Source organism: Electrophorus electricus, chromosome 7 (assembly GCF_013358815.1).
Source record: "Electrophorus electricus isolate fEleEle1 chromosome 7, fEleEle1.pri, whole genome shotgun sequence".
Lineage (NCBI taxonomy): Eukaryota > Metazoa > Chordata > Actinopteri > Gymnotiformes > Gymnotidae > Electrophorus > Electrophorus electricus.
In genome coordinates, this window is record NC_049541.1 from 10,806,293 (window position 1) to 10,833,664 (window position 27,372).

At 42.7% G+C, this 27,372-nt stretch overlaps 1 protein-coding gene across 1 annotated transcript in view; it reads right to left on the minus strand.

The window, feature by feature from the left end:
* Positions 1-892: 892 nt before the first annotated feature.
* The window catches only part of trhde.2 (thyrotropin releasing hormone degrading enzyme, tandem duplicate 2), a 142,846-nt gene continuing 116,366 nt past the window's right edge, over positions 893-27,372 (minus strand). Inside the window, exons 14-20 of the mRNA XM_026997268.2 lie at positions 20,159-20,306; positions 16,687-16,784; positions 16,459-16,566; positions 11,086-11,253; positions 4,113-4,253; positions 3,745-3,826; positions 893-2,502 (exon numbers count right to left, since the gene is read on the minus strand). Of these exons, the coding sequence (XP_026853069.2) occupies positions 2,359-2,502; positions 3,745-3,826; positions 4,113-4,253; positions 11,086-11,253; positions 16,459-16,566; positions 16,687-16,784; positions 20,159-20,306 (889 nt within the window). The 3' untranslated portion in view covers positions 893-2,358. The remainder of the gene's footprint in view (positions 2,503-3,744; positions 3,827-4,112; positions 4,254-11,085; positions 11,254-16,458; positions 16,567-16,686; positions 16,785-20,158; positions 20,307-27,372) is intronic.

The following is a 27,372-nucleotide window of genomic DNA, read 5'->3' on the forward strand; positions in this document are numbered from 1 at the left end:
TCTGAAAAATCTCTGACTAACACTGTTACTGTAAACTAGGTGTATACTTAAAAAACAAGCAACTAACCAACCAAATAAAAATTGCTTTATAATGCATAACCACTTTAGGGCACACTATAATACAGCAATGGGCTGTTTGACATGTTAACCAATCATTATCAATGGGATATCTAACAATAACCAGCAATCTACAAACATTTACAGTTTGTTATCTAGTCAGCTGTAAATGTTCACAAAAATGGAATCAAAGCTAAAGCTGAAGAGAGAAGCATTCTGAATGCGCTGTGCATGGGACTATATTATTAACAAAATATATTGTTAATATATTTTGTACAGACATAGAATATATATATTTATCTTGCATATATATATTTCACATATAGAGAATATCTATATTTCTCTATGCACCCCTGTTTTCTTTTCCTCAGTTTGGACAGAGCACTCTCCACCATTTCACTGCGAGTTATACTGTGTATGACTATGTATGTGACGAATAAACCAAACTTGAAACTTGAAACTTGAAACTTGAGTCTCGTTTGAGGTCATGTTTTTAAATCTTGGTTATAGCGGAAATACTCATTACACACACAAACCTTTTCATACACAACTGGGTTTTTTTGTCTTACTCCCTGTAACATGCAAGGTGTTTTAATCACTCTACAGATGGATTTGTTAAGTTAAAAATAGAAGCTAGATTAATCAATTTGTTGCGGCCCTAATATACTTACACACATGCACATGCACGCACACACACACACACACACACACACACACACACACACACACACACACACACACACACACACACACACACACACACACACACACATATAATTAAGTATAAATGTAAATGAATATATAATTTTTATATAGCAAATATGAATACTGCTTTGGAACACTGGAAAATATCAGATTTTCAACCTTCACAGACCAACATCAGCAACAGTGACATAATTAGACATAAATGCATTACCATACAAAAGAATTTATTGTCAGCAGTAAAATTTCTACACTGCTCTGCTGAAAACACAGAGGATATATATTTTATTTCATTTAGAAAAGAAAGCGCTTACGATCAAACACAAGACGGAAGGAGAGGCTGGAACCGCACGATGGAACAGCGTGATGTTACACACATGGCTGAGGGGAACTTTGATAGAATGTCCAGCAGAACAAATGACAGGGTTTGTTTCTGCAGCTAGGCGCTGCAAGGCAAAAATAAAAAAAGTTGCTCTTTCTATTTTGTTTGTGAGATTGACACTGTGGACAAGACTGAAGGTTTTATTGGCCTGTTGCAGAATGATGGTTGCCATTTTCAGAGTGAAAGAGATTTCCATTTATTTGTTTATTTTTAGACAGGAATATTGCATGCTTTCTTCCTACCCTCCATATACTTTTTACCCCCCCTCCCCTCCCCTCCCCAAATCTGTCTCCATGACTACCAGCCATGGTATAGCAACAGCATCATGGAGACGGCGCATCTCTCAAATGCCTTATTGACTGACTGACACATAGCATGTTCCACCCTATGCACCACTGCACATGGACATATTGACACTCATTATTTTCCACTCTAAATTTACACTGGACATAAAAAGGGCACAGCCTGGCTCGCCAGGGGAGTAGGGACTCATGGAGAATGTGACTGACCCCAGACTGAGATTCACAAAACCGTTCGGTACACAGCTTACAATGACGCCGTGACGACCGTGACACACAACAGAAAGCCACGCCGGAGTCCACTCTTCTCTCCTTCTCCTGCAGCCTGGAGAGAGCGAACGTACCGCCACGGTCCTTCTTGTTGACTGTTCCAAGCAAAACACTGATTGTCATGTTGGATGATTTTGTGCTTGTTTAAGATTAGTATATTGTGGAGGTTCGCGGTCCACCCTTTGTAGTAATGAGGCCTGCAGAAACTTTAGTGAACTCGTTTAACCTGAGCCTCCGGGGACTCTCCGGGGAACCTCCGGGAGAAGGACAAACGTCAGCAGACTGGGTGACTAGAGGAAGGAAATGATGTTCATGCATAAAAACGAGTGTGTGTGAGGACAAAGGGGTGGGGAACTCTGAAAAAAATGTCACTAGAGATGGACACCACCACGCAATACTCAATATCAATTCTGCTCGCAGTAAGACACCTTCGACCCACCCCTCATCTACAGCTTCCTCACAGCTGCAACCTTCCTCTTCTGGGAGAAACAAAAAGGCTTGATTTTACAGACTATCAGCCCCCCCCACCCCCACCCCGAAAAAAACAAAAAGCAAAACAAAACCCTCCTCATATCTCCTCACACTGTTATTGGTCTATAAATGTATGATAGAGATTCCATGCTAACAGCTTGCAAGTGAGGCATTTAGTTAGCCGTTGGGCGGCTTCCTAAGCCACTGGTAGAACTGCTGTTTGTGAAGGTTGTGCCACTTCACGTTGGCTTGGACGATCTCCACAGCTCGGCTGAACGCGGACGCTGCCCCTCCTCCGCTGGTCTGAATGAAGTCTTTCAGCTGGTGAAGACAGGACAAAAGAGGTCTGGGGGTTATTTTATCAATGCCTAAAACACTGACCGCGACTAAACATTTGCCCATGACCCTTTAACAGCTCTAGCCCACTTGAGTTGCATATGTGAGTGTGTCTTTTAGCTCCTGTATGTAGACCAGGACCAGAATACAAAACCATGCTTCTTCATGTAAATGAGTGGCATGTAACTGAAGAGATAACACTACATCTCCAGCCTCTGTAGGGATGAAAACATGAGTTAGCATTAAAAATAATTTTGACAGCGCTGGCCCCTAAAAGCCAATTCGAAAGTAGCTAACTGTTAGAAGCGCCTTTAATCTACTGCTGATACCTCTGGAAACCGCAAAGCTAGTTCCCACCTTACGTTAGTGCCAAATGTGTAAAGAACGTGTAAAGTACTCCTCCTGCACGTCACTGTCTATGACAAAATGCTAATGTCCTACTTATGGCGGGAACGGCAAAGTGAGATCGCCAGCTCTGTGGAAGAGGCTGGGGCCCGTGGGGACCGACACTGCATGCATTTGAAAAAATGAATGTACGGGCCATTTTGGCAATGAGGGTTAATCAGTTGTGAGCAATAAAGTGACACAATCATAATAAGAAAACAGAATTTTGGAGCTGACTCCAATTCTTCGCCACCTGGGGTTCGGCAGCTAAGGAAGGTACACGTTTCTCCCCCTTTTTTTTTCCTTTCTATTTTAAATAGTTCACTACAGATTTAGATGGCTGTGGGGAAAAACTGGAGCAGCTCAGACTAGATGTAACACAGAAAGCGAAACACCTGACCACTGAACTAAAAGGACTGATCCCACTCCTTTTAACTTGTTGCACAGCTTCTCCAAACAGCTTTTGTGGTGGGTGTGAAAGGGACAGCAAGGAGAAATCTTTGTTTTTTATTTGTTTTTGATCTTATGGCAAATTAAAGACTCAAAGCCCAGACAAAACACCCACAAACCCTGAACAAACAAACTGACAAACAAGAACTACTTCGGTGCAAACAAAACTTGTGTTTTCCAAAATTGTTCCGAAGTTGTTGCGTCTCCTCCAAAGTAAATTGGCTGACATGAAATGTACCTAGAAATCCATTTTTAAGACTGCTTGGTTTGCTGCTTTGATGTCCACATTACCGCATACAACTCCTCCTCTCAGCCCTTGTGAAGGATACACTGACTGAAAGTGACTGCTAGCCTGAAGCCGAGCCAGCAGAGGCGCGTTGGCATCACACTCACCTCGGCGAGCTCGCTCTCGGTGTTGAGAAACTCCGTCACCCCGCTGATTAATTTAGAGTTCATAAATAAGGCCTCGCCGTACCTGCGCAGAAGGAAACCAGCAGAGAGTCACTCTCAATAAAACTCTGCTGTTTACAAGACGCACCGCACCGCGCCGAAACACCCAGGGGCCTCAAAGCTGGCTAAGGCAATAAACATTATTCATTATGAGCTCTATAGCTGCATGCACAAACAGGAAAAATCAAGATTCAGTGGCGTGAGTTGATCATGGCCAAAAAAATGCATATATATTTCATACGAGCTGGGACTTTGAGATTTAGATGCAGGCACGTGCTGATGATCGGAGCGACGCTACTCGAGAAGCGTACCTGGAGTTCAGCATGTCCCACTTTTCCCTGAAGTACTTCCACGCTAAATGTCGCCCATGCGGATTGCGACCGACATGGATGATGATGTCAATCACGTCTTGGTCAGGCACCAGGTCTGAGCTTAGTGACAGGTTGAGGAGTCTGGAGAACCAAATGGAAATTATTATGGTTAGCAGTGGATGCGCTGTATACGCCGCCATTTCTCTGCTTGGGCCAAAGTTCAAACCACACTTGAGAAGTACATAAGTAACATGGCTGGACACACGCAATACGTCAGGAAGATCCTGCATGTGTGTGTTTGTTTCTGCACGTCTACATGGCCTGAGAGGGGACAGAATGATGCACAGGGGCAATACACATTCAACACACGAAAAGCATCTCCTCTGCACATCTACATCCGTGGACTTTGTTGGGGGCATAGGAGGTTTCTAAACCACAAACAGACTAAAGTGGATGGCAGGTAAATATGTTGCCATGGTTGCATATCTGCCATGACGTTCTAAGAAGACAATACAGCTCTGCAATGCATATTCTTCAACCCACCCCATTAGACAGAAGCTATTGTATATACTGTCATGTTTCATGAGCCTTACAGTTTCTGCGTACAATCGATATTGATGTGAATTTATAATGTTACATCTATATCATTTAGAAAAAAAATCTGGTTTATGTCAGCATGTGATTTTGGAAGTCACTTTAAAAATTCATCATTTAGAGATTCACTTAGTGGTTCTTTTGTATCATTCACTGTGGACTTCTGCATTCAGGAATCTGTTCAATACTTTTAGGACAACAATGTCTAATTCCATCTTAATCTGAGTTTAATCTTAATCTTTAGTTACAACCTTAATCATTCTGTTCATAGACAGTTCTTCAAGGAGTTGGCTATTAGAACTGGGTGTGTAGGTACTAAACTCTGAAATGAGTTAGATCTCCAGGACTGGATTTGGGCACTCCCTGATTTAGCAGGACTATATAATCCCAGCCTCCTTTCGTCAGAGTTTCAGAAAACAGTAGAAGGTCAGGTTAACTGCTGTGTTATCATGACATCCATGAAAGCATCTTTAAGGCAGCTCACAGGAGAATCCTTGGCTGAAGCACTTGACTGAATAATAATCCTGTTCTGTACTCAGCAAGACATATCGAGAGGCATTGGAAAACCTGATTAAAACTTTGTGTTTTTTGCATCATAATACAGGATCTTTAAAAAAAGAATGAACAGAAGAGATGAATAAAGAAACACTCGTGTGTCTAATTGGTGTAAAATATCAAGTAGGGATTAAGGAAGGGAAAAGGAAATAAGACATTGTGGAAAAAGACTACGCCATGGGTCGGGGTTTTTTTTGTTTTTTTTTTTCATTTCCAGGCACATGTGAGATAATTGCTCGGCTGTGGACTTTAGAAACCAAAAGACTTACTTCCTCATCAATGTCTAATTTTTTCTTTCCCTCACTGCACTGTTCTCTGTTTGAACTGTTCAAGTTCACATTGCAGCTTTCTCTCCTGAAAGGCGCTCGAAAGATTATTGCCACGGCAACAAGCCCTATATGCATGCAAGTTTTACAGTTTCATAGTACTAAACCAGCAGACTCCCAGTGCGTTGGTGCAGGTAAAGTGGGAACATGGCTTTAAAGAGAACATATATTATTCAGTGTTAATAGCATGCAGGCACCTCTCCAGTAGCTTCTGTTTCCCATATTGACATGTTCACACTTCAGTATTACAGTTGGTATCTGGAGTGACACTTGTGGCAAAGAATGCTGTCAGGGAACACACTGTGCGAAAACGCCGTGCCGCATGCCCGTATGTGCGCTTGAATTTCACCACGTTTATTTTAGACGTGTGGAGGTTGTCTCATGGGAAACTAGTCACAGATTGGCCTTGCACTGATATGGTGATGAAGGGCACGGGTGGGACGCGTGATGTGTTCGCAGGCCAAAGACAGACCACCAGACCTCTTTACCTGCAAACCAAAGTAGGGGTTACAGTACAGTTCCTTCATGTTCTGCTTTTGCCAATTGTGGTATGTTGCACTTAACACGATGGACAGGCAAAACACTTCTAGGTCATAGCAAAATTCCAGAGATGAGGCGAGGCGACCGGTTTGGACCTCTGGATGGAGGGAGGGAGGTGGGGTCCTTTTGGCTGTAGTCAGAATTCTTTCCAGAAGAAGTGCACCAGTGGAAATGTCGCAACGTAATTTATGCCTTCAAGGAGGACAAGCTTTGCTTTGCACATTAAGTGCAATATACTGTGGCATTCTGCTTCCTGTAATGTATGCTCCTGGTGTTGTTTTTTAGTCTAGCCACGTGAATGGTTTCTCTACCAGGTGAAACCCACAACACAAAGGTCAGTCTGTAATGGATCGACCCATTTTCTTCGTCTGACCTCCTCATTGTCTAGTTCACAGCCAGGGTCACAGCCCTCCAATCTTCATTGACTTTTCTAGACGTGTAAATATACTGTGACAGATTAGCACTTCAGCTAACCACTCCTACCTATATTGGGGAGAGGCTCTGGTTCATTGAGTCTGCAGCCTTAGCACACTGGAACAAATGAAAGATGGATACAGTTTATCGAGAGTAAGGCACCAACGCCTTCCACACTGGCACCAGCAAAGAGCAGCCACCCTCTTTTCTGAGTGCTTTTATACACACAAACCTTGTAGCCATGTAGCATACAGACCCACGTGCACACGCATATTCGGCCCGTACACAACCTCCTCTGATCTGGTGCAGGGCTTCTACAATCAGGTGAGGGCTGGGCATGTGGTATGAAATTCAAGTGTAACCTAAATCAATGAGGCTCCCATGCCAGCGGGGGATCAGAAAACAGAACAGCCAGGAAACAGTTCAGACGTCCTCCATTCACTACATCTGCAGTCTTGGAGGGCTTTCGAGTTTCATGCTCCATGTTCACAGGTGTTCGTTTGAAACCTAATTTGACTAAAAGGTACTCAAAACCAATCGCGATGCAAAGAGTAGGTTCCAGATCCAAAACTTTTAAACACTTATGACTCTGTAATTAGTTACAATTCTTAATCTAAATTGCCCTGGCTATGAGCTCCCGTAGTCTATCGGAACTGTATGAGTCATGTGAAAACCAAACTGTGCATGCCATATCATCATGATCTAACAAGTAGACCTCCAGCAAACCTCCAGTGTTAATTCATCAGAACTCTCAACAGGAGGTCCACAGCTGTCATAGTTCCATGCGCTTGCCATGTTTTAGCTGGAGCTGCTAAATCCATTAGCTAATGCTACAAGCAGCAGGACTCTGTTACTCTTTCCAATTAGCACATATATGCTAATAATGGATTTCCAGAGCCCACCTACTGTTTATTTGACACTTAACGTAACAACATAGCATCCCTCCACAGTCGTTTCCGCATCCTAACCCTACATTATTTTCATTAGCATGCCGGCGCTGTGCCGATCAATGTTTTCGTTGTGCATTCAAATTAATCTGGCATGTTTAGACAGCTAACCTCCATCTGAAATGTCCTGTTTCTGTGTTTTTTTCTGGAAACTGTACTTCACTAAAATTTTGAATCTCTCTCTCTCTCTCTCTCTCTCTCTCTCTCTCTCTCTCTCTCTCTCTCTCTCTCTCTCTCTCTCTCTATATATATATATATATATATATATATATATATATATATATATATATATATATATATATATATATTCATTTAACAAGGTGCTGGAAACCTTCCGCAGAGATTTTGGAAAGAATTGAGATTGGGTGATCATGGAGGTCATTTGAGTACAGTGAGCTCATTGTCATGTTCAAAAAACGGGTGACTGATTTGAGCTCTTTGACGTGGTCTGTTATCCTGCTGGAAGTAGCCCTTAGAAGATGGGCACACTGTGGACATGGATGGACATGATCAGCAACAACACTCAGGTAGGCTGTGCAGTTTAAGCGATGCTCAGCTGGTACTAAGGGGCCCAAAGTGTGCCAAGAAAATATCCCCCACACCATTAGACCACCGCCATTGATACAAGGCGGAATACACCCATGCTTTCATGTTGTTTACAGCAAATTCTGACCCTACCATCTGAACATCACAACAGAAATTGGGATTCATCACACCCGGCGATGCTTTTCCAATCTTTCTGCCCAATTTTGGTGGGCCTGTGAGAATTGCAGCCTAGGTTGCCTGTTCTTAGCTGTCAGGAGTTGCACCCAGTGTGGTCTTCTGCTGCTATAGTCCATCTGCTTCCAGGTTCGACGTGTTGTGCATTCAGAGATGCTCTTCTGCATACCTCAGCTGTAATGAGCAGTTATTTGAGTTACTGTTGCCTTTCTATCGGCTCTATCATTCTGTCCATTCTCCTCTGACCTCAGGCATCAACAAGGCATTTTCGACCAGAGAACTGCCGCTCACTGGATATTTTCTCTTTTTTCCGACTATTCTCTGTAAACCCTAGAGATGTTTGTGTGTGAAAATCCCAGCAGTGCAGCAGTTTCTGAAATACTCAGACCAGCTCGTCTAGCACCAACATCTATGCCATGTTCAGTCACTTAGAATAACTTTTCTTCCCCATTCTGGTGCTTGATTTGAACTTGTGAGCAGTGAGTTCCTTCCACGTGAGTGATTTAGATATCTGCATTAACAAGCAGTTGAACAGGTGTACCTAATAAAGTGGCCATTGAGTGTATATAAATGTGTGCGCGTGCAAAACAGGTGCCGTGAGGGAGCAAGACACAAGTGCTTGCTTGGATTGCGTTTCTTCTCCACAGCACAACAAACAGGGAAGCACAGCAGTGAGTTGGCTAAAAAGCAAAACGAAAAGCCACAGCACAAGCGGTAAGACTCGAGCTGCCGAGAGGAAGTGGAGTAGCGGCAACACTCGGCTCGTCCTGTCCGTGCTGCGTGCAGCAGCCAGGAACAACACCCAGCACTGGACAGCAGCTTTCCTGTGGGCTTCAGTAAAGCAGAAACAGAAAGACAAAACAGGGACAGGTGCAGGCCATCAATAACCAGGGGACTGGGAACAGGGAAGGCGCAGTATGTGTGTGCGTGTGTTGCGGCCGGCGTGTCCCTTGGGCACGGTGCCTGTGACAGTGTATGAATGTGCATGCGTAGAAAAATATATATAATACAATAATTCCAGGTGTGGTGTAAATGGGACTTGAGCGTTTAGTAAATATATAGTCAGAAATATACACACTCACTGGCCACTTTATTGAGAACACCTGCTCATCTGCTCATTCATGAAATTAACCAGTCCACCAGTTTTCGGGCTGATAAAACAAGACATTGGTCAAGAGCTTCAGTTAATGTTCACATCAAACATCACAACGGTGAAAAAAACTGAGCATGTTCTTAATAAAATGGGTGATGGCTGTGTATATTTTTCTCTACATTATTAGCTGGCAATACATCTCCCTCTCCCCATCATCTGAATCCCTTGTATGGCACCAGTTAATCTGGAGGATGTGCTTCTTCCAAGACAAGCAAAGCCGCTGCACCTTTCCAAACTGCTGCTCGTGCAACTTCGCAAAGCAGCTGAGCTTGTTTCTAGGACAAAGCTGACTCCTCCTCCACGTACACGAGCTGGCGTGCAGCCAGGGACGTCGGACGCTGCTGCAGACTGGCAGGAGACAGAAGCAAAGCCACCCTTCCCATCCCATCTCCTGGAACTTCAAACACAACTTGAAAAGGTAATGCGCAACATCACAAAGTCGACGCAGACGCTGTGAAGTCTCTGTAAAGGGAGGACAAAATTGTTGTTTTCTTGCTGTTCAGCCTGTTATATTCTATCTTAAAAGGTCCTTGCAACATTCTAGGTGGTGTTGCTAACACCATATGCTAACACAAAAGTCCAAAAGATGCACACGTCCATACGTGCCAAGGAAAACACACTATGACTGAATGACACCGGCAATAAAGCCTTTTCGTTGCTTTCTCTCCTGTCGCTTTCTGCCTTTTCATATCGGCCACGTGAGGCACTGTAGACCTCGCCAAAGTGCAAAAGTCTGGATCTGCGTTCCACTTCCTCCCACCTTGAGAAAGGTAGACAAGCGGGTCTGAGCTCCTTCCTCTGAGTGTATTCATAGAAGCCACTGCCAGATGAGTGAGCATAAATGGAGTTGTCAGCCCCCACACTGTGTCCTCCGAGGCTGAAAACACTTGTGGGCTTTGGGACCTCCTTCGCCTGGCCTGGCTGGCTGATAAACCGTTACCCCCTTCAAAGAGCTATTGAATTCTGAGAGGATGTAAGGCTCTGTAGAGACCTGCAGGCAGGGTGCCTAAACGCAGCGAGGCATTGTCTTTACTCCCCCTTAGGGAGCTCTGAACGCAACTCCACTGGTTTGAGTGACAGGGTAGGAAGAAGTGGAGTTAGGACAAACCAAACTGGTCCATCTGGGGATACGCAGAAGAATTCGCGAAATTTGTAGCTTATGCGATGGCAGCAAAATTATTAATTATTATTTTGACACATTTAATGATTAATTATGACTTCCCGTTTCACCTCTATGGTGTCTGCGGATGATATCTGTATGAAATCTCACAGGATTGACTATCAGCACAATGTGTATGCCTAACAGTTCATTTATAAGGGTTCTCATAAGATCCTAATTGGAAAGCTCAGTTATTTTTGATGAAAAGTGAGAGTGTGAATCATCAAAGTGATTCATATACTGGCATCAATCACCTCCTCAGCAGGACACTGCATGTGTTTCACTAATGATCCAGAATTTTTAGTGTCTTATTTTGTCTTGATTTTTTATTTTGAAACTGTGATTGTGTAAATAAACTGTATGTCAAGTTCTTGTTCTAAAAGATTTGAATGTGAGAGAACCTTTTCTGGAAATTAAGCAAAAAATATAGGGACACGATGATATGAGTTTCACAGCCACTACCAACTATGTTGGTACCGAATCTTAAGAATCTGTGGGATTTTTTTTAAGTACCGGCAGGTTTTCTGTTAAACAAGCGCTCTGCTGTAGCCGTGACAGCTCTTACCTGTTCAGCAGGAAGCTGTCGTCACTGCAGGTGAGGGCTTCCAGGAGAATTTTCTTCTCCGAGATGGCCGTGGAAGAGTGGAACTTCATCCAGATGAACTCCCACACGTCCTTGTCCATCAGAGACACGCCAGTGCAGTACACAATGTCTCTCACATTCGGCGGGATCCTGTGAGGGTTCAGGTGATTCCGTAAACTCACTGATGTCAGCAGGAATCCAGATTTTAATATTCACCTATCCTGCTTTTCAATTTAAACGAATGCCGAGATTAGATTTTATAATCAAGGGACCTCTGAGGTTCGGTATTTACAAATACATCGTGTAGTTATTGTACATTTATACATTTTGCCTGTGCTTTTCAATCTGTATGTTTAAATTTACAGGTCAGAAGAGACAGAAACTTGAATTGGCATGAAGCTTACAAACACATAAATACTGAGAGTATTACTGAAACTCCATTTTGAGAATGTCATTCCTGTGTTTAGATCTCTTGTACTGAGGTAGCATAATCTGCCATTGTTCACTAAATTAGTTTTACACCTCATCAAAACCAGTCAGGCCCGGTCAGGCTAGCAAACAGTGTCATGGCGATGTGTTCAGCCCTGCAGTGCCTGTTGCTTGCATTATCAATCTCTTGGAAATTGGCAAGGTTTACGCTAGCATTTAGTTTAATGGAGCATTGTATAAAGATGCACAATTGCCATTGTTTTTGACTATCTGAAAGCTTTCTGTCTGGAATAAATGTGTGTTTGTCTGTTTCATTTTGTAGCGCTGAAGGGCATTACACAAGTTTAAGTGTTTACTGATGAGAGACTCTGGCTGAATAAAGAAATGGTTTTAAAAGAAGTGTGTGTGTGTGTGTGTGTGTCTGTGTGTTTTGTGTAAGGGAGAGAAGAGATTCAAGAAGCAAGAGAGATAAAAACAGAGAGGAAGGGACAAATGGAGGCAGATAAATAGAGAAAGATGACAAGAGAATAACTGCTTTTGCACAAAAGTGGTAATCTTGTTATGAGCTCTACCATCATAAGACAGTACAGCCACATTAAAAAATGTCGTTGAGTCCTCAAGGTACACCATACCTTCCCTCTGACAAACGCGCCCAGTTTCAAGTGAAGTGCTCTCAGAAGGCTCATAGAGTTTTCATTTTTACTGCATTCTGAAATCATAAACCATGCTCCAGTTGTTTGGACACGGCCTTTGCATAATTCATCATATGGGAATTTACTTGTATTGTGCAGATAGGATTTTGAATGAACACCCAAATAAAAAAAAGCCACATATTGCCAACACCTACCCACATTATGTAAAAAAAATAAAATAAAAATAAAAATCAACCACTCAACCAATTCGGTTTAGTAATCAATGAACTAACCACGGTTTAATCAATCAGTCAAAAAATGTGAAATGAGTCTGGCTCTTTTGTGTTCTGCAAAGACCAGGAGACTTGTGATTGGTCCCGAGCACAGTCACATCCAGAGAGTTTGAATATATCTTTCAATCTATTCTCATTTGCCTTAATAGGCAACTCGCCTCCACCTAAATGATCTGTAAGAAGCTCTCACGCTGGTAGATCGTGCTCTCTAGAGACCAAGGACATCACGTGTTGGTGTGCCACCAGACAAAAGGGCCTGATATGAAGGACGCACCCAGCTAACAAGGTCCAAAGAGACTGTGGCGGCGAGCGCCGACTGATCTGCACTCGGAACGATCAATTCTTATGTCCACGTTTTCATCTGCTGCTTCTGGCATGGGAGAGGCTGGAAACTGTCCAGTGTATTATCAGAAGACAGTGCTCAGTGTAAGGATTCTGCTCCTACTCCATTTCACTTCTTGACCTTTGCTCCCCTTCATTTCTCCATCTCCTGCTATGCCCATGTTTGCAATCATTGTTCACACCTGTTCCTCATTACAGTCTCATTAGCCAGTGTGTGTATATATATATATATTTTTTTTTGTTTGTTTGTTTTTTTTCTTGTTTCTTGTTGTAACTTCTTGTACCCGTTTGTTCTCATCAGGTTTATGTAGTTTTCCTTGTTTCTATATTGTTCCGTTTCTTTTCTCCCCACTTTGTTCTGGATGGTTCTCCATCCTTTGCGTATGTTTCTAGTTAATGACTATGGCCATGATGGGTTTGCTCGGGTCTGCCTCTTCGCTCACCCTGGCTTGTCATCATGGCTACACTGCTTTGACTGCCCTTACACCTGCCGGTTTGCGCACGCATGCTGCCTCATCTTTGACACTCCTTGAGGGTCTGCAAGTTCGGGGACGTGAGGTGGAGCAGGGTCTCTCTCTCTCTCTCTCTCTCTCTCTCTCTCTCTCTCTCTCTCTCTCTCTCTCTCTCTCTCTCTCTCTCTCTCTCTCTCACAGACACACACACACACACACACACACACACACACACACACACACACACACACAATGCCGAGGTAAAGCGCAAGCTGATGTTGTCTCTGGCAGTGGGGACCTGCGTGGCCCTAATGCTTAGCTGCCATTGACCTCCGTGGCTGAGGTCACGAGCACAAACCCAGGACTTGGAGGGGGCTCCATTCCAGCGGTAAGAATGGAGTAAGTCACCAAGCTGTGTATTCTGTTCTTTTTTTTTTTTGGTGAATAACCACAAAAATAATAGGCAAATTCAGTTCGTTCTTATAGCAAAGCCCATGTCTAAGAAGGCTCAAGTGATTAAGAAGCGGCTTTAGTTACTGTAGTTTCTAAAATGTTGGGAATTGGGATACTTTAGCCAATGAACATTAAGCCTCCACCAAGACAAGGAAGGCTCTATACCTCCTCTAAAAAGAAATCCTGTTGTCAGTGTCAGCGACTGTTTGACTAAAATCTTGGTAGCTTGAATACTAGTTTGCAAGCTGGCTAGCAAAATGCGCTGTCAGTGTTTCAGGTCTGTCATGCTGACATTGAAATTCAGATACCGAGCAGTCAGCTGTGGTTTTAATGTTGCGGGGAGCGTGGCGGAGACCAGGACAGCTCATTTGTGAAGTCTGCATTAGAAGCAGACTCCCACGAGAAACTAGGGGGCTCTGCATACAATGCTTGTATAAAGAAAAGTAGAGAAAAGATACTGAAGTCTCTGGAGGCCTCAAGGTATCAAAGTGAGTGAACTTTTGTTTGTGCTTCTACATCAGGCAATAAAGCTCTGCTGTTTTTTAAAGATTATTCTAGAAGGGCCTTGGGGAGTTTTGGTCACAGCAGTACAGAAACCTGCTACAGCAGGAGGTCATGTGAAAATCGAACTAAAGAAAAGAAACTGCATATAACTTCAAGCCGGGTTTTTTTTTAAATTTTATTTTTTACCCCCTCTGGATTATTTCTTGCTTGCAAATGGCCTGACATGAAAGCTCAGACGACTTTCCTGTGGCTCACGACACAATCCAAACAGATGTGACAACGCGGAGGCAACATATTTATTTTTTTGTGTCTTAATAGATTTCATGGATTATTCACATGTATGGTCTCTGAGAATTACGAGAAACGTCCGTTTTCCTGCCTTCCCAATGAAAATAAAGATTTGTTTTATTGCATCAGCCAATGGTGAACATTCTGCGCTCACGCACACTCCTTATGATCTAATTTATCACAAAGTTTGGCAGTACTTAGAAAACCCCTCCACCCTAGTCCTCTAAAACTTTTTCTTTTGGTAAAGAGAACCATTGCAGCGTTTTTTCAGGCTTCGAACAAAAAGGGCAAGGTTCTAACTGCTGCTACCGATCCTGAGCCCAAATCAGTCATGGCTGATGTCTGCATTTGAGTGTTGCAAGGTATGCTGCCCCTCTAATTCTCATTCTTGGGGAGTATGAAGGTCTGTGATCATGTGGTCTCGCTTACATCATCACCTTCCCTATAAAGTCAAAGGACACACCCGGTGCTCTTTTATTGCAGTGGGCGCTCATCCTCGGAATATTGAATCAGAGGTTTTATTTGCTGCTCCAGAAGGTGGCTGCTGAGCTGGCGTGAGGAGCTTGGACCAGCTGTGGCAGGGGAGCGAGCCGGGTCACATCGTAACACAAGGACGCGTATAAGACACTGCTGGTAAGTCCACAAATCGTGAAGGCCAGGTTTTTTATTGACTAATCAATAGGGCCCTTTTTTTTTTCCCATCAAATCATCACAGCTTCTCTGTAATCTATATGTTCTCTTGTGCTTTTTTATATGTCGTCGTGATCAATAATAAAGAGAGATATGAGCTCTGCAATGCACACACGCAAACGTGCATGAGTGTGTTGCAGGACGTCAAGTCTCTGCAGGTGGTTGTGAAATGTATGGACGTGACTGTGAAGGCCGTTTTATTTGTGAGGCATGAATGCACAGTACACATCTGTGTGTGTGTGTGCGTGTGCGTGTGCGTGTGCGTGTGCGTGTGCGTGTGCGTGTGTGTGTGCGTGTGTGTGTGTGTGTGTGTGTGTGTGTGTGTGTGTGTCATTTTAGGCCTATATCTAACTCCACAGGGAAAATGCTTGCTACTGGGAGGTGAAACAGAATTTCTTACTATGAGGTAGAACAAACACGTAGAACATGAGGTAGAACACACAAACACACACACACACGTACATGTGCGTGCACACACTAATTTCTAGATCTGCTCTTCCACCTTAAACTCCCTTTCAGCCATTACACTGTGCTGATGGCGTCTTGTGTTTGCCTGCAAATTACCACCGTATCCGCATCACCGAGGCTGTCCCAGGAGAAGGAATCGGAGAGCAAATAGGCGTTGCCATGGACACTCGGCACGCGGTGCGCTCGGAACCCGCGGCTGCCGTGTTTCCCCAGCGAGCCTTATTGATCGCATCGCTACCTGTCAGCAGACGATGGCAATGTGGCGTACCCAACCTCCGCGCTGAGCCACGTACCCCACATCCCACACGTTCACTCACTCCTGTTAGTCCCCCTTCCCACCCCATGCCTGCTCTCATAGCGACACGTCTCATAGCACGTTTGTTGCCAGCACTGTTTGCAAGTGATCACAGATGCAGCATTCTTGGTCGTGATTGGGTAAGAGTATTGGGAGTATCGAGTCCCGAGAAAGCTTCCGGGCTCCCAATGAGGGCATGACCCTATTGGCAATAATTATTATGGTAGTTAATATAAGTTATCAATGAAAGCACTTCTGGAAACCAATAAGATTTCATCGATGAGCATTATTTAATATGGTATTTAACCCTTGTTGTTGTAATAAAAAAATTTATATATATATATATATATATATATATTTTTAGATGTTACTGGCAACATCTTACATGTCAGTGGGTGAATATAAACTAACAATATCATCCCTACAGCATATATATCAAGTTGTAGGTATATGACATACCAGCAGATGTGAGGTATTTTTTAGGTGGTGGGGCGGACGGGTGAATGCACCTGTTCTTGTTGCTGGAGATCCACTCGGAGATGAGGTACACAGCCTGCTGATGGCAGTGTTTATTCCCAAAGCTGCAGGCCAGCATGATCACCTCCCTCTGCAGCTCCCTGGGGTGGGGGAGAAAGGGGAGGAGAAGAGGAGAGAGATTAAGGGAAGGAGGGAGCAAGGGCCAGAGAGAATGGTGAGGATTGAACGTCTAGAGTCGCGGTGATGTGGTCTGGACTCACTCTGTCTGGTAGGCAGCCTGCAGGAAGGAATTGTCTGGATTCATGCTTGGCCAGCCCAGCCTGTGGTACTTGGGTGACACTTGTTTCAGCACATAGTCCTATTCATGGAAGGGGGGTGGGGGGTGGAAATTAGCATAGACCAAAAACACTGGGACAGAAAACAATTTAACAGGCGTGAATCCTTCAATTATGCTGCCGGATTAGCTCCGAGTTTAAAACAGGATTAGAGGACTGCTAAAGACACATACACGTTTGGCCATGAGATTAGCTAAGGTTATCTTAATGAGAGCTGATGAGTCAGCGCATTCGAGAACAGTGGGGCGGGGGGTTGCCATGACTGCCAAATGAGCACGAGCTAACAGGTGTGTGTGGCGGGGTGGGGGTGGGGGGTTGGTGTAGGCATGCATGCCTTCCCTCCATCCGGTCCAGGGAAACGCCACAGCAGGTAATGTTACGGCTAATTTAGCGTGGCGTCTCTCCTTCATGCTCCCTTACTGAGACGAGGGAATGATGAAAATTAGATCCCGCTATGCAACAATTGAATTTGGATGAGCACACAGACGCACCGCAGACACGCGTGGGCCTGCACACATACGGAGGTTCCTCATCCTAGCTGGAGCTCAGTGGTTGTTCACAGTAATGTTACAAGGAATGATAGTTTACCACTTAGCCAAAGATTAATTTCAGCTAGATCCTTAGCTCTCTCTCTCTCTCTCTCTCTCTGTGTGTGTGTGTGTGTGTGTGTGTGAGAGAGATCTCGGGAGATCTGCTTCCTTTTATCTCTGTCATCATCAACAACTCCTTATCCTCTGGACATGTACCAACTACATTCAAAACCGTCAGGATCGCACCAATCTTAAAGGAAGCCACACTTGACAACTCCAACATAAGGAAGAACTTTTTTTCCTCTCAAAAGTTCTTGAACGAGCAGTTTACAGATCCAGCTCCACGATCCCAATCGATCTGGTTACAAACTGGCACATTGAACAGAAACAGCCCTCATAGCAGTGACAAAGAAACTTCATGCTGCCAAAGCTGCCAAACTTTCATCCATCTTGATTCTTCTGGACCTTTTGGCAGCCTTTGACACAGTAAACCACAACATTCTCCTCCCTGCTCTCTCGAGCCTTGGTGAGACTGGCTCTGAACAGAAATGCTTTCAGACCTATCTGGAGGGATGGTCCAATCAGGTAACATAGAGAGGATCCGGATCCAATCCATGTAAACTCTCCACTGGTGTCCCCCAAGGCTCAGTATTAGGCCTCTTGGGGATATAACATCTTTTCATGGCTTCTATTACCAATGTTATGCTGATGACATCCAATTCATTCTTTCTTTCCTACCCTCTGACACATAGATTTCCAGATTTATATCAGCATGCTTGACTGACATAGCATCATGAATGACAGCCCACTACTTGAAGTTCAACCCCAGTAAAATTGAGCCTCTGTATATCCCAGGAACACCCAGCCCTTTACCATGATCTCACAGTTTCCTTCGAGAACTCCCTGGTATTACCATCTGAAGCAGCTCATAGCCTGCACATAACTTTAGACAACCAGTTGTCATTCTCAACTCATGTTTCAAGTCTGACCCGGTCCTGCAGATTTCTCCTTTGTAACATATGAAGGATTCAGCCCTTTATCTCTCAGGAAGCTGTCCAGGTACTTGTGCAGTCTCTTGTAATCTCAAAGCTCCACTACTGCAATTCGCTACTTGCTGGTCTTCCTGTAAGAGCCATCAGATCTCTACAACTACTACAGCTCCAGAATGCAGCAGGACAACTGGTATTCAATCTTCTGAAGTTCATACGTCACTCTACTGCTATTTTCCTTTCACTGGCTCCTTGTAGCTGCCTGCGACAGATTTAAAATCTTCATGCTCGCCTACAAAGCCCTCCATACCTAATATCAATGGTCAAAGCCTGAACCATACCTTGAGTATTTTGAACCTCAAGTACAGCTTGGCTTGAATCACCATACTTCAAGTCTCATGGTAGACAAGCATCGAGACTATTCTCTGTCCTGGCTCCCAGATTGTGGAATAAACTACCTCTGGCTGTCTGGACAGCAGAGTCCCTTGCAGTCTTCAAATGCAGACTGAAGACCCATCTATTTGTGGAATATTTAAATGACCATTGATCCTACACCTACATTGAGTAACTGAAACACTAGTACTTATTGTAGGATATTGTTTGTTATTGCACTTATCATTGGCTGAGATAGAGCTTATGTATTTTGCACTTCTAGGTATCAGCACTGATCCCTGTATTTCAACCGTATACTAGTTCAATGGTATCTTTAACTCTAACGTACTGTACTGGCTAGGATACATGCTATGAGTAAATGACAAAGCACTTTTGTAAGTCGCTCTGGATAAGAGCATCTGCCAAATGCCTTAAATGTAAATGTGAATGTGTATGTATGTGTGTGTGTGTGTGTGTGTGTGTGTGTGTGTGTGTGTGTGTGTGTGTGTGTGTGTGTGTGTGTGTGTGTACACAATTGTATTGTAAGATGAAGAGTTTGAGATTCACATATGGTTATCAGTGACGACTCATTAAGGACTGGATAATTATCCAGTCAAATCCCTGAGATGTAACAGTGAAAACACAAAGACTGTGCATGTAGAAGGAATCCTAGCTTCTCACACACACACACACACACACACACACACACACACACACACACACACACACACACAGCCTCCAGACTGACAGCGGACGCACATGCTCCTGGCTTTAACTAATCTGCCCAGCTGTTTGCAGTTCTGTACAGCTCTCTAAACATCTTTGGAGGAGGCACTCTAAATATCTTACAAGAGATGTTACAAGAGGGGAGAGGGGGTGGCCGAGAGGAGGAGAAGGTAGGAAGGAAAGGGAGAGATGACAGGCTTGGAAGGAGAGCGAGATAGAGGAACAATGAAGAAAAAAGTAAGAAAAGGGTTGATGGGCTATTAAAATCATTAGCCATTCAATCATTGATTTTTGCAGTAGAGTAGAGCATGTAATAAATGTCATTTGTGCAAACAAGCACACATGAATAATGCACTAAATGCTACTCTAAATGTTATAATGTTCAACACTGCTGTCAACATTAAAATACATCTGACTGCAAGTACTGGAACTAATTCGTATGCACATATGTGTGCACACACACAAATGCACTCGTACCCACACACACACACACACACACACACAGAGACAGCAAGCCCCCAGCGATATGCTAAATAGGCACACAAACATTATGGCTGTACACACTGGCCTGGAGTGCCACAAGAATCACAAAGAATCACACAATCCTTAATTATCCAATAAGGCAACTACTTGGAGCACCTAGATGTATCTCTTATCTGCTGATCTGAGACCAGTTCTATGTTTGCTCTTAACAAGAGTTCCCGTTAGTGTATTAGAGGCATTAAGCCTGTTCCCAGACCAGGGCGAAAGGGTCAGGAGGTCTGATGAAGCTTCGCCTACACTAAAGAGGCTGTAGTCCTCGGTGCGATCCAGAAGCTTATCCAGCTGGTACAGGGCTCGGCTGGCGGCATGCCACGGCAGAAACTCGCTCTCCTCGGACAGGTAACAGATAATCTGCAGAGGCACATTCTGAGGAAGGTAGCCAGCCCTGGAGAGAGATGCACACAGAGGGAGAATCAGTGAGATTCACTCAGCTGAACTGTCTGGAACAATTATATCAGTCATGAGTTTACCTATACTGGATATTAAAAAACATTCTTTTTACATAATTGTCACCTTTCCTATGCAAATTGATGTTTTTTTCATATACATGGCTGCTCCAACAAAGGGGAGAGTTTATAACTTTTTTCTCCTCCCACATCATATATGGCATATGACTCATACACGTTTATTTTACAGAAATGCGTGTACGTACATCAAGAAAGAGACATAGACAGACAGGACAAAGAAAAGTCAGGCAGAAGTGGCAAAGTGACAGAAAGAAACGGAACAGCTCAGCTTCTGTGTAAGTACACTGCACTCCTCTTAAGCACATGAACTGCATGGTATGTTTAAACTTAAAGGAACAAAAAGGAAGGTTTCAGGTTAACTTCATGCCATCGGTCGACCACTGGTAGACACATGACAACTGCTTGACAATTTTTAAAAGATCTTGATCTCTGTTGCTATTTAAAGGACTGGCTCAGTCAAAAATGCTAATGCTGCTACCCACGATTGTAAGCAAAAAGTTGCTAATTAGCATTATGTAAATCATTATGCAAATGACATTATGCTAATTTATGGCTAGCACTTTCCATTTATTCCTAGCAATATGAGCACTTCTGACCGAAATGCTTCTTTAAATCCTAACAATATTTAAGATGGCTTATAGCCTTGTATATGGCTTTGTAGGAACAGTCCTGTTTTTTATTAAAAAAAAGAACCCTTCCTTTGTAAAGACTGCAGTCCTGTTCACTTTGCATAAATCCATAAAACATCAGAGGCTTTTGAAATAAACATGCTGGCACTAAAAGCAAAGATCAAACCCCATCTACTGTCATCGAGAGCAGCACATCAGAAACGAGGTAATACTTCAGTGGCTCTTTTGATAGGTCCGCTCAAATGAGACAGAGCTTTTGGGGTGCTAAAATTGGTCTCTCACTTGCCATCTATTCCTTCAGATACTTCCAACACCAACTGGGTAAGGAGACACAGAGGAGAGGCACCCACAATTCACTGGGAGGTTGAGCTTTCAGCCGTTCTCATTGGTTCTAGCTTTGTTTGGTCATTTGGCCACAAGGGACCACCGTCCTCACCTTGACCTGCACTGTTTCAGTAACTGCAGATGTTTACAAGCACTGAAAGTAAACATACCAGGACAATTCATCATCTCTCTCTTTCTCTCTCTCTCTCTCTCTCTCATAGATATCAATTTCTCTTTTTATTGCTCATTGTATGAGCAAACTAGCCACACTCATGTCATGTGGAGCTTTTAATGAAAACTCTGCTTCATAGTTGTAAATATATGTCAGTGTTAGTCAAGCTTTATAATGGGAAACATTTTGTTGCAATTAGCTGATCATGTTTTCAGTGATTTAGCACATTGATCTTTAGCAAGTGAAATAAAAATGGCCTACATACATAAAGAAAGTCACAACCTCAATTATCTGTGGAACATCTGCACAGATTACAAAATGAAGTACTCAATAACAATTAACTGGATGAATCACTCACCAAGAATAATTTCCTGGTACATTTAGTCTCTAAACGGACAATGCAAACATTTAGGTGTATTTGGGTGTTGTTAGGTCAATAATACATGACAGTTTTGTGCTGTTTCTACCTTGGGAAGCGATAATGAGCCTCCCAGTCCCTCAAACAAACCATTCCATTCCAGTGCATCCATTATGATGGCTTCATCATTAGGACATAGCCTTAAACGTAAACGTTTTTCTTTATAAAATGTGTACCACTCTTAGTCTTCTTGCCTTTAAGGTGGCGCATAAGGGACAGAGGAAGTGCGTGCTGTGAGGATGCTTACATCCTCATTACACCCAAAATGAGTGTGATGGCCCTCCTTCACAAAGCTTTTAGGCAACGTTTCTCCTTTTACACGTTTACATACGTCTCGTATACGATGCCCTTGGTTGGCCGGTTTAAATCTTCGAGTCAGCACGGTCCATGCTCATGTCCCAGAACACGTGTCCATCATTAGTGTTCAATTTGTGTCCCTGACTATCTTCAAATGTTTGTGTGATCAGAACATAAGGCATCACTTAGAAGCAGATTACGCTGTTTACACATTAGGTATAATATTCAGAGCAGTAATGTGCCATCAGGCAATTAAACGGGACCAAAAAAACCAAGTCAGAAGAGACATCTGTCAGACTACAGGCCAAGTTCAAACTTTCCTTTTGTTTTGAAGATTTTCTAGAAAAAGTTGTAGCTCAGCAGCTAAGCTCATATTTGCATCAGAACCAGTTACATGACGAGTTGGCACGTGTCATCGACGGTGTGTACAACTTAAATCAATTCAATGGTTTTGAATTTTGGAACACTGCAGGGACTCATGCACCATATTAACTGTGTGGCAGCCTTTAGGTAACATCTTCGTGTTCATTACAATGTTGTAATAAATTGAACTGAATCAAAATGTGCATGCAGAATCTGGAAGCTCCAAAATTTCCCTCAACTATGTATATTGTAGTAATAATAATAATAATAATTGTGATGATGATTATTATGGGAACCTGCTGTGGTGGCATGATGTTTTGAAAGCCATAGCACTTCAGCACAGTCTCTTCCTATGTTTCAGGGTCCTGTGTTCCCCATCTCTATATAGCACATAATGGGTACCTGACAAAGAAGTTTGTATCTGCTTAATCTGACGAATGGAAACTCATTTCAGGAACATAGATGTGCTCCCCTTCAGTGAACATTTGCTGCCATATTAATTATTTTAGCCAATGTGTTGTTTTTTTTTAAGTGGTATCTTTCTTTTAACCACAGTTAGGCGCTAGTATTCTTATTAGCTTGCGGGTGCATGTGATTGTGTGCATGTCCTCAACAAAGTCACCTGTACCTGCTCACTCTGCTCCAGCTGAAAGAGTGTCTAGTATGGGTGAGCTTACAATTGCACCTGACCTCACCGTCCAGGAGAAAAAAACCTCCAAACTTGTCTGTCTCTAATATTTATCAGCGCACTTTTATAACCAAATGAGGCAGTGCACTTTATTGCTGTTGTTGTTGCATATTTCTGTGATCGAGTTTGGGATATTTATCAGCTTTATCTACCATTATTATATATTATATATATCTTTTATGATCTAGCTCAAGCTGTGTAAAGCAATGTGTGTCTTCCAGTGAGAGTATTCTGGTGATAGATGGCCATCACCTCCTGCCGGTGGTTTGTTGTGTTTTTTTTTTAATGTTATTGTGTATTTTGTTGTGTTATTGTGTATTTTTTAAATATTATTGTGTGGCATTTGCAGGCTGGAGAGTTTGACTATGACTGAGAGAGAAACTGACCTGGGGCTCAGAGGATTGTTCGCAGGTGGCTGAGGGTCTAATTGTTCATTTCCATGATGACTTAACTGGATAGTTTTTGTCTGAGGACAGACTGAAATGTTATTACCATGTTGCTGGTTTATATACTGTTCACTTGTGGTGACACAGAATAACCTCACCATCATTTGCCTCTAAAAAGTTCCAAGTTATACTAAGACTCAACAACAACAATAACAACAACAACAACAACTATTGTTATTGTTGTTCTTATTGTTATTATTATTGTTGTTATTATTGGCTATATACTGGATAATTTTATGTTATATAATATGATGAAATGTAACATCATTTATTCATATATGTCATGTATAATCAATGCGCAGTGAAGTACAATTGAATTATCTTTATTTAATTTTCTTCTTTTTATTTTATATTTTGAAAAAAATCTTAATATTGTCACAGTGTCAGACTCTTATCATGGCCTTGACTCAACGTGTCCTGGTCTTGGTCATTGGTCTATTTATCTTGACAATACTACTCAGTGCAGCATTTGAAACTATATATCACAACCTTTTACTAGATAGGTTCAAAAATATTGTTGGGATTAAGGTATTAGTCCTTTCCTGGTTTTTGACCTTACTTAACTCATCTTTATCCATTAGTGACCATAAAGGCTGACTTTTCAGCACGTGCTAAGGTTAGTTTTGGTGTTCCAAAAGGGTCTGTCCTAGGACCTTTCTTTATTTTCTTTATATATGTATGTAAATATGTAAAATTATTTTACATAACACTGTACAAATGTCCACTTCTGTGCTGATAACACTCAGCCAAAACAGAGGACAAATGTCATCTCAATATTACTGAGGAATATATAAATGGAAGGAGATACTGGATGCTGAGAATCTTTCTCTCACAGAAGTGGACTTATTAGGCCTCCGGGCTAAACTCTGTGATTGTGTAATAAACATCGATGATCTCCTAATTGTACCGTGTTTAATGGTTAAAGATCCTGGTAATCATGGGTCCCAGTCTCATTTGAAGATCATGCAAATAATATTTCTAGGGCATATTTTCTTCCATCTCGGGAACATTGCAAAGATTAGAAACATCATGTCATGATGCAGTAAAGCTAGTCCATGTATTTATCACTTCCAGATTAGACTCCTGTAATGTCTTACTATGTGATTGTAACACTAAGTGCATAAACAAGATCCAGTTAGTTCAAAATGTAGCAGCCAAGGTTCTTACTAGAACTAGAAACTTTGATCATAAGACTCCTATCTTAGCTACACTGCACAATTTCGTGGTGATTATAAAATACTTCTATTGACTTTTAAAGCACTGAATGGTCTCGCCCCACAGTATCTAAGTGAACTCTCAGTCTATTATGATCTGCCTTGTCTGATTAGACTAAAAAGGTGCAGATACTTTAAGGAACTCTAAATCCCTATAAAGCTCCCACACTGTGGAATAACCTGTCAATGTTTGGGACTCAGATACACACTCAATATTTAAGGCTAGGCTTAAAACCTATTTATTTAGTCAGGCATTTTATTTAAATACGTCTCATCCTATGTATAGGTGTAGGTCTGAGATCCAAGGGTACTGAGAGTTGATAATCTGGGATGTTGTTGCCATGCTTACCCTCCGCTAGCATCGCAGTTCCCTTGGTAACCTGTCGTGTGTTTTCCTCCGTTTCCTGTTTAGCCTTCCCTCGTTTCTAGTCTCCGTCCCTTCTTAGTGTCACTTGTTCCTTGTTTACCTCTTGTTAGCCTGTGTACATGCCTCGGGACCAACTGGTCGTTTTCTAATGTGAAGCTTGTGATGTTTGCCTGTTTAAATGTTTCATTACTTTGTCCTATTCTGTTCTGCGTACCTTGTTTGGTTTTCTGCTCTAGCTCTGGGTTCCTTATTTAACCTGTTCTGGTCCTGCTCTTTTCCTTCTGTGTTTGTTCCTTGTGCTCCTATGTTGTCATGTACCATGGTTACGCTACTCTGACTGCCATAGGTATTTAACCGTGGACCATTCTAACAACCGTTGTTATGGATTTGCCATAAAGAAACAATTGCCCCTCTCAGTGTTTACATCTGCCTTCTGCTCAGCGTTATAGCTGTGATGCTGTCACTTGCGCTTTTTTGTCATTTAAGTTTGTTGGCTGGGAGCAGCAGAGTGCTGATGTTCCAAAGACCCCTCAGGTCAGTGACTTACTATCCGGATCTATCCTTTGAATTGTGCTGCCATAGCTAGATCTGCCGGAATCCATACTTACATGCCCTGACACTAGATACCCTTATTTTATATACGTCGTATTTGACCATGACTAATAATTAGGGCCCCACCAAAGTCCCACCAAATTCAGCCTTTTTCCGCGAAATGGAAGAAAATTGGAATTTTTTATGGCGGACATGTTAAATGTGGAGTGCAGAGTTAAATGCCAGAGCTTATCACTTTATTCTGTTTTTTTCTGTTTCCCACTATGGAGACGAATCAAACGTCACATGGAGTTTCCTAAAAAGTAGTAATGTAATGTTACGCATTTTTGACCTGCACGAGTTCTGTTTGATTTTTAAAGTGATTTTTAATTGAAAAAACACTGACATTCCTGGTTTTGACAAAAACCTTTTGTGGGAATTGCAAACATTGCTGTTATGTTTTGGAAGTTGTTTGAGGCTCCAGAATCTTGTTAACATGGAGTTAGCTCGGCGCTGTCTAGAGAGCTGCGTTAAAACACAGACAAGCATTTTCATTTCAGTGAAAGGGAACGAAGATGAAAACTCTTGATGTTTTGTGCTTACCACTCAGCCATTAAGGTATACCATTAAGCTTAGTATGACATTCTAGCCTTGCGAGGCTAACTTACAGCCCCTAGTTGGCTATGTAGTTAAGTGTTATTTAATAAATGCTGTGAAATGTAGCATTTGTGTTCTAAAATCTGTGAAATCCATCAATTCTGAGAAACTAGGTCCGTGAAATGAAGCAATTTTGCCATGAATTTCCAAGGTCTCCAATAATCATGTGTTGTCTCTTTAAGCCGAGGTACGTCTACTCCTGGTGTCATGTTGTTGCTGAGCATCAACCCATTTCAGCTGTTGTGCCTCCTCCCACCCCGACCCCTTCCTTTGATGTGGCTCCTTCCACCGCCACCCCCATCCACCCACTTCTCCACCGCCCTGGTTTCTCCCGCTTCAAGAACAACGAGAAGGCTCTAGGCTGACTGGCTGTTTCTGGGTCGTTCCACATGCCAGACGGCTTTCGGACACACTTGCACTCATCAATCTCAGACTAGGACGTCTAGACCCCCAGAATGTACTTTTACTGCTCACTTGCTCTTATTACTTAATTAGTTTTTATTGCTTATTTTGTTCCTGTTTTATCCACTGTTAACCAGAGGAGAATGGGCGCCCCCTGTGAGTCGTGTTACCCTTGTGCTCTTAGGGAGTTTTTCCTTTTCACTGTCGCATTTGGGATGCAAACATCTGTAAATCTGGTTTGTGATAAAGGCTTTTGTAAAAAGCGCTATATAAATCAACTTGACTTTGGCACTTGTACCTAGTCCTGGCCACATTTTATCCGTTTACCTGAGATGCATATCAGCAGCAGGTGTAAACAGGGCCCCGGTCCAAGTGTTGGGGATCTCATGCACATCGTGGCATTTTCCCTGCTCTGACACACCTGCCTCTACTCATCAGCTAATTAATAAGGATTCGCTTCGGCTTGGTCAGCTAAT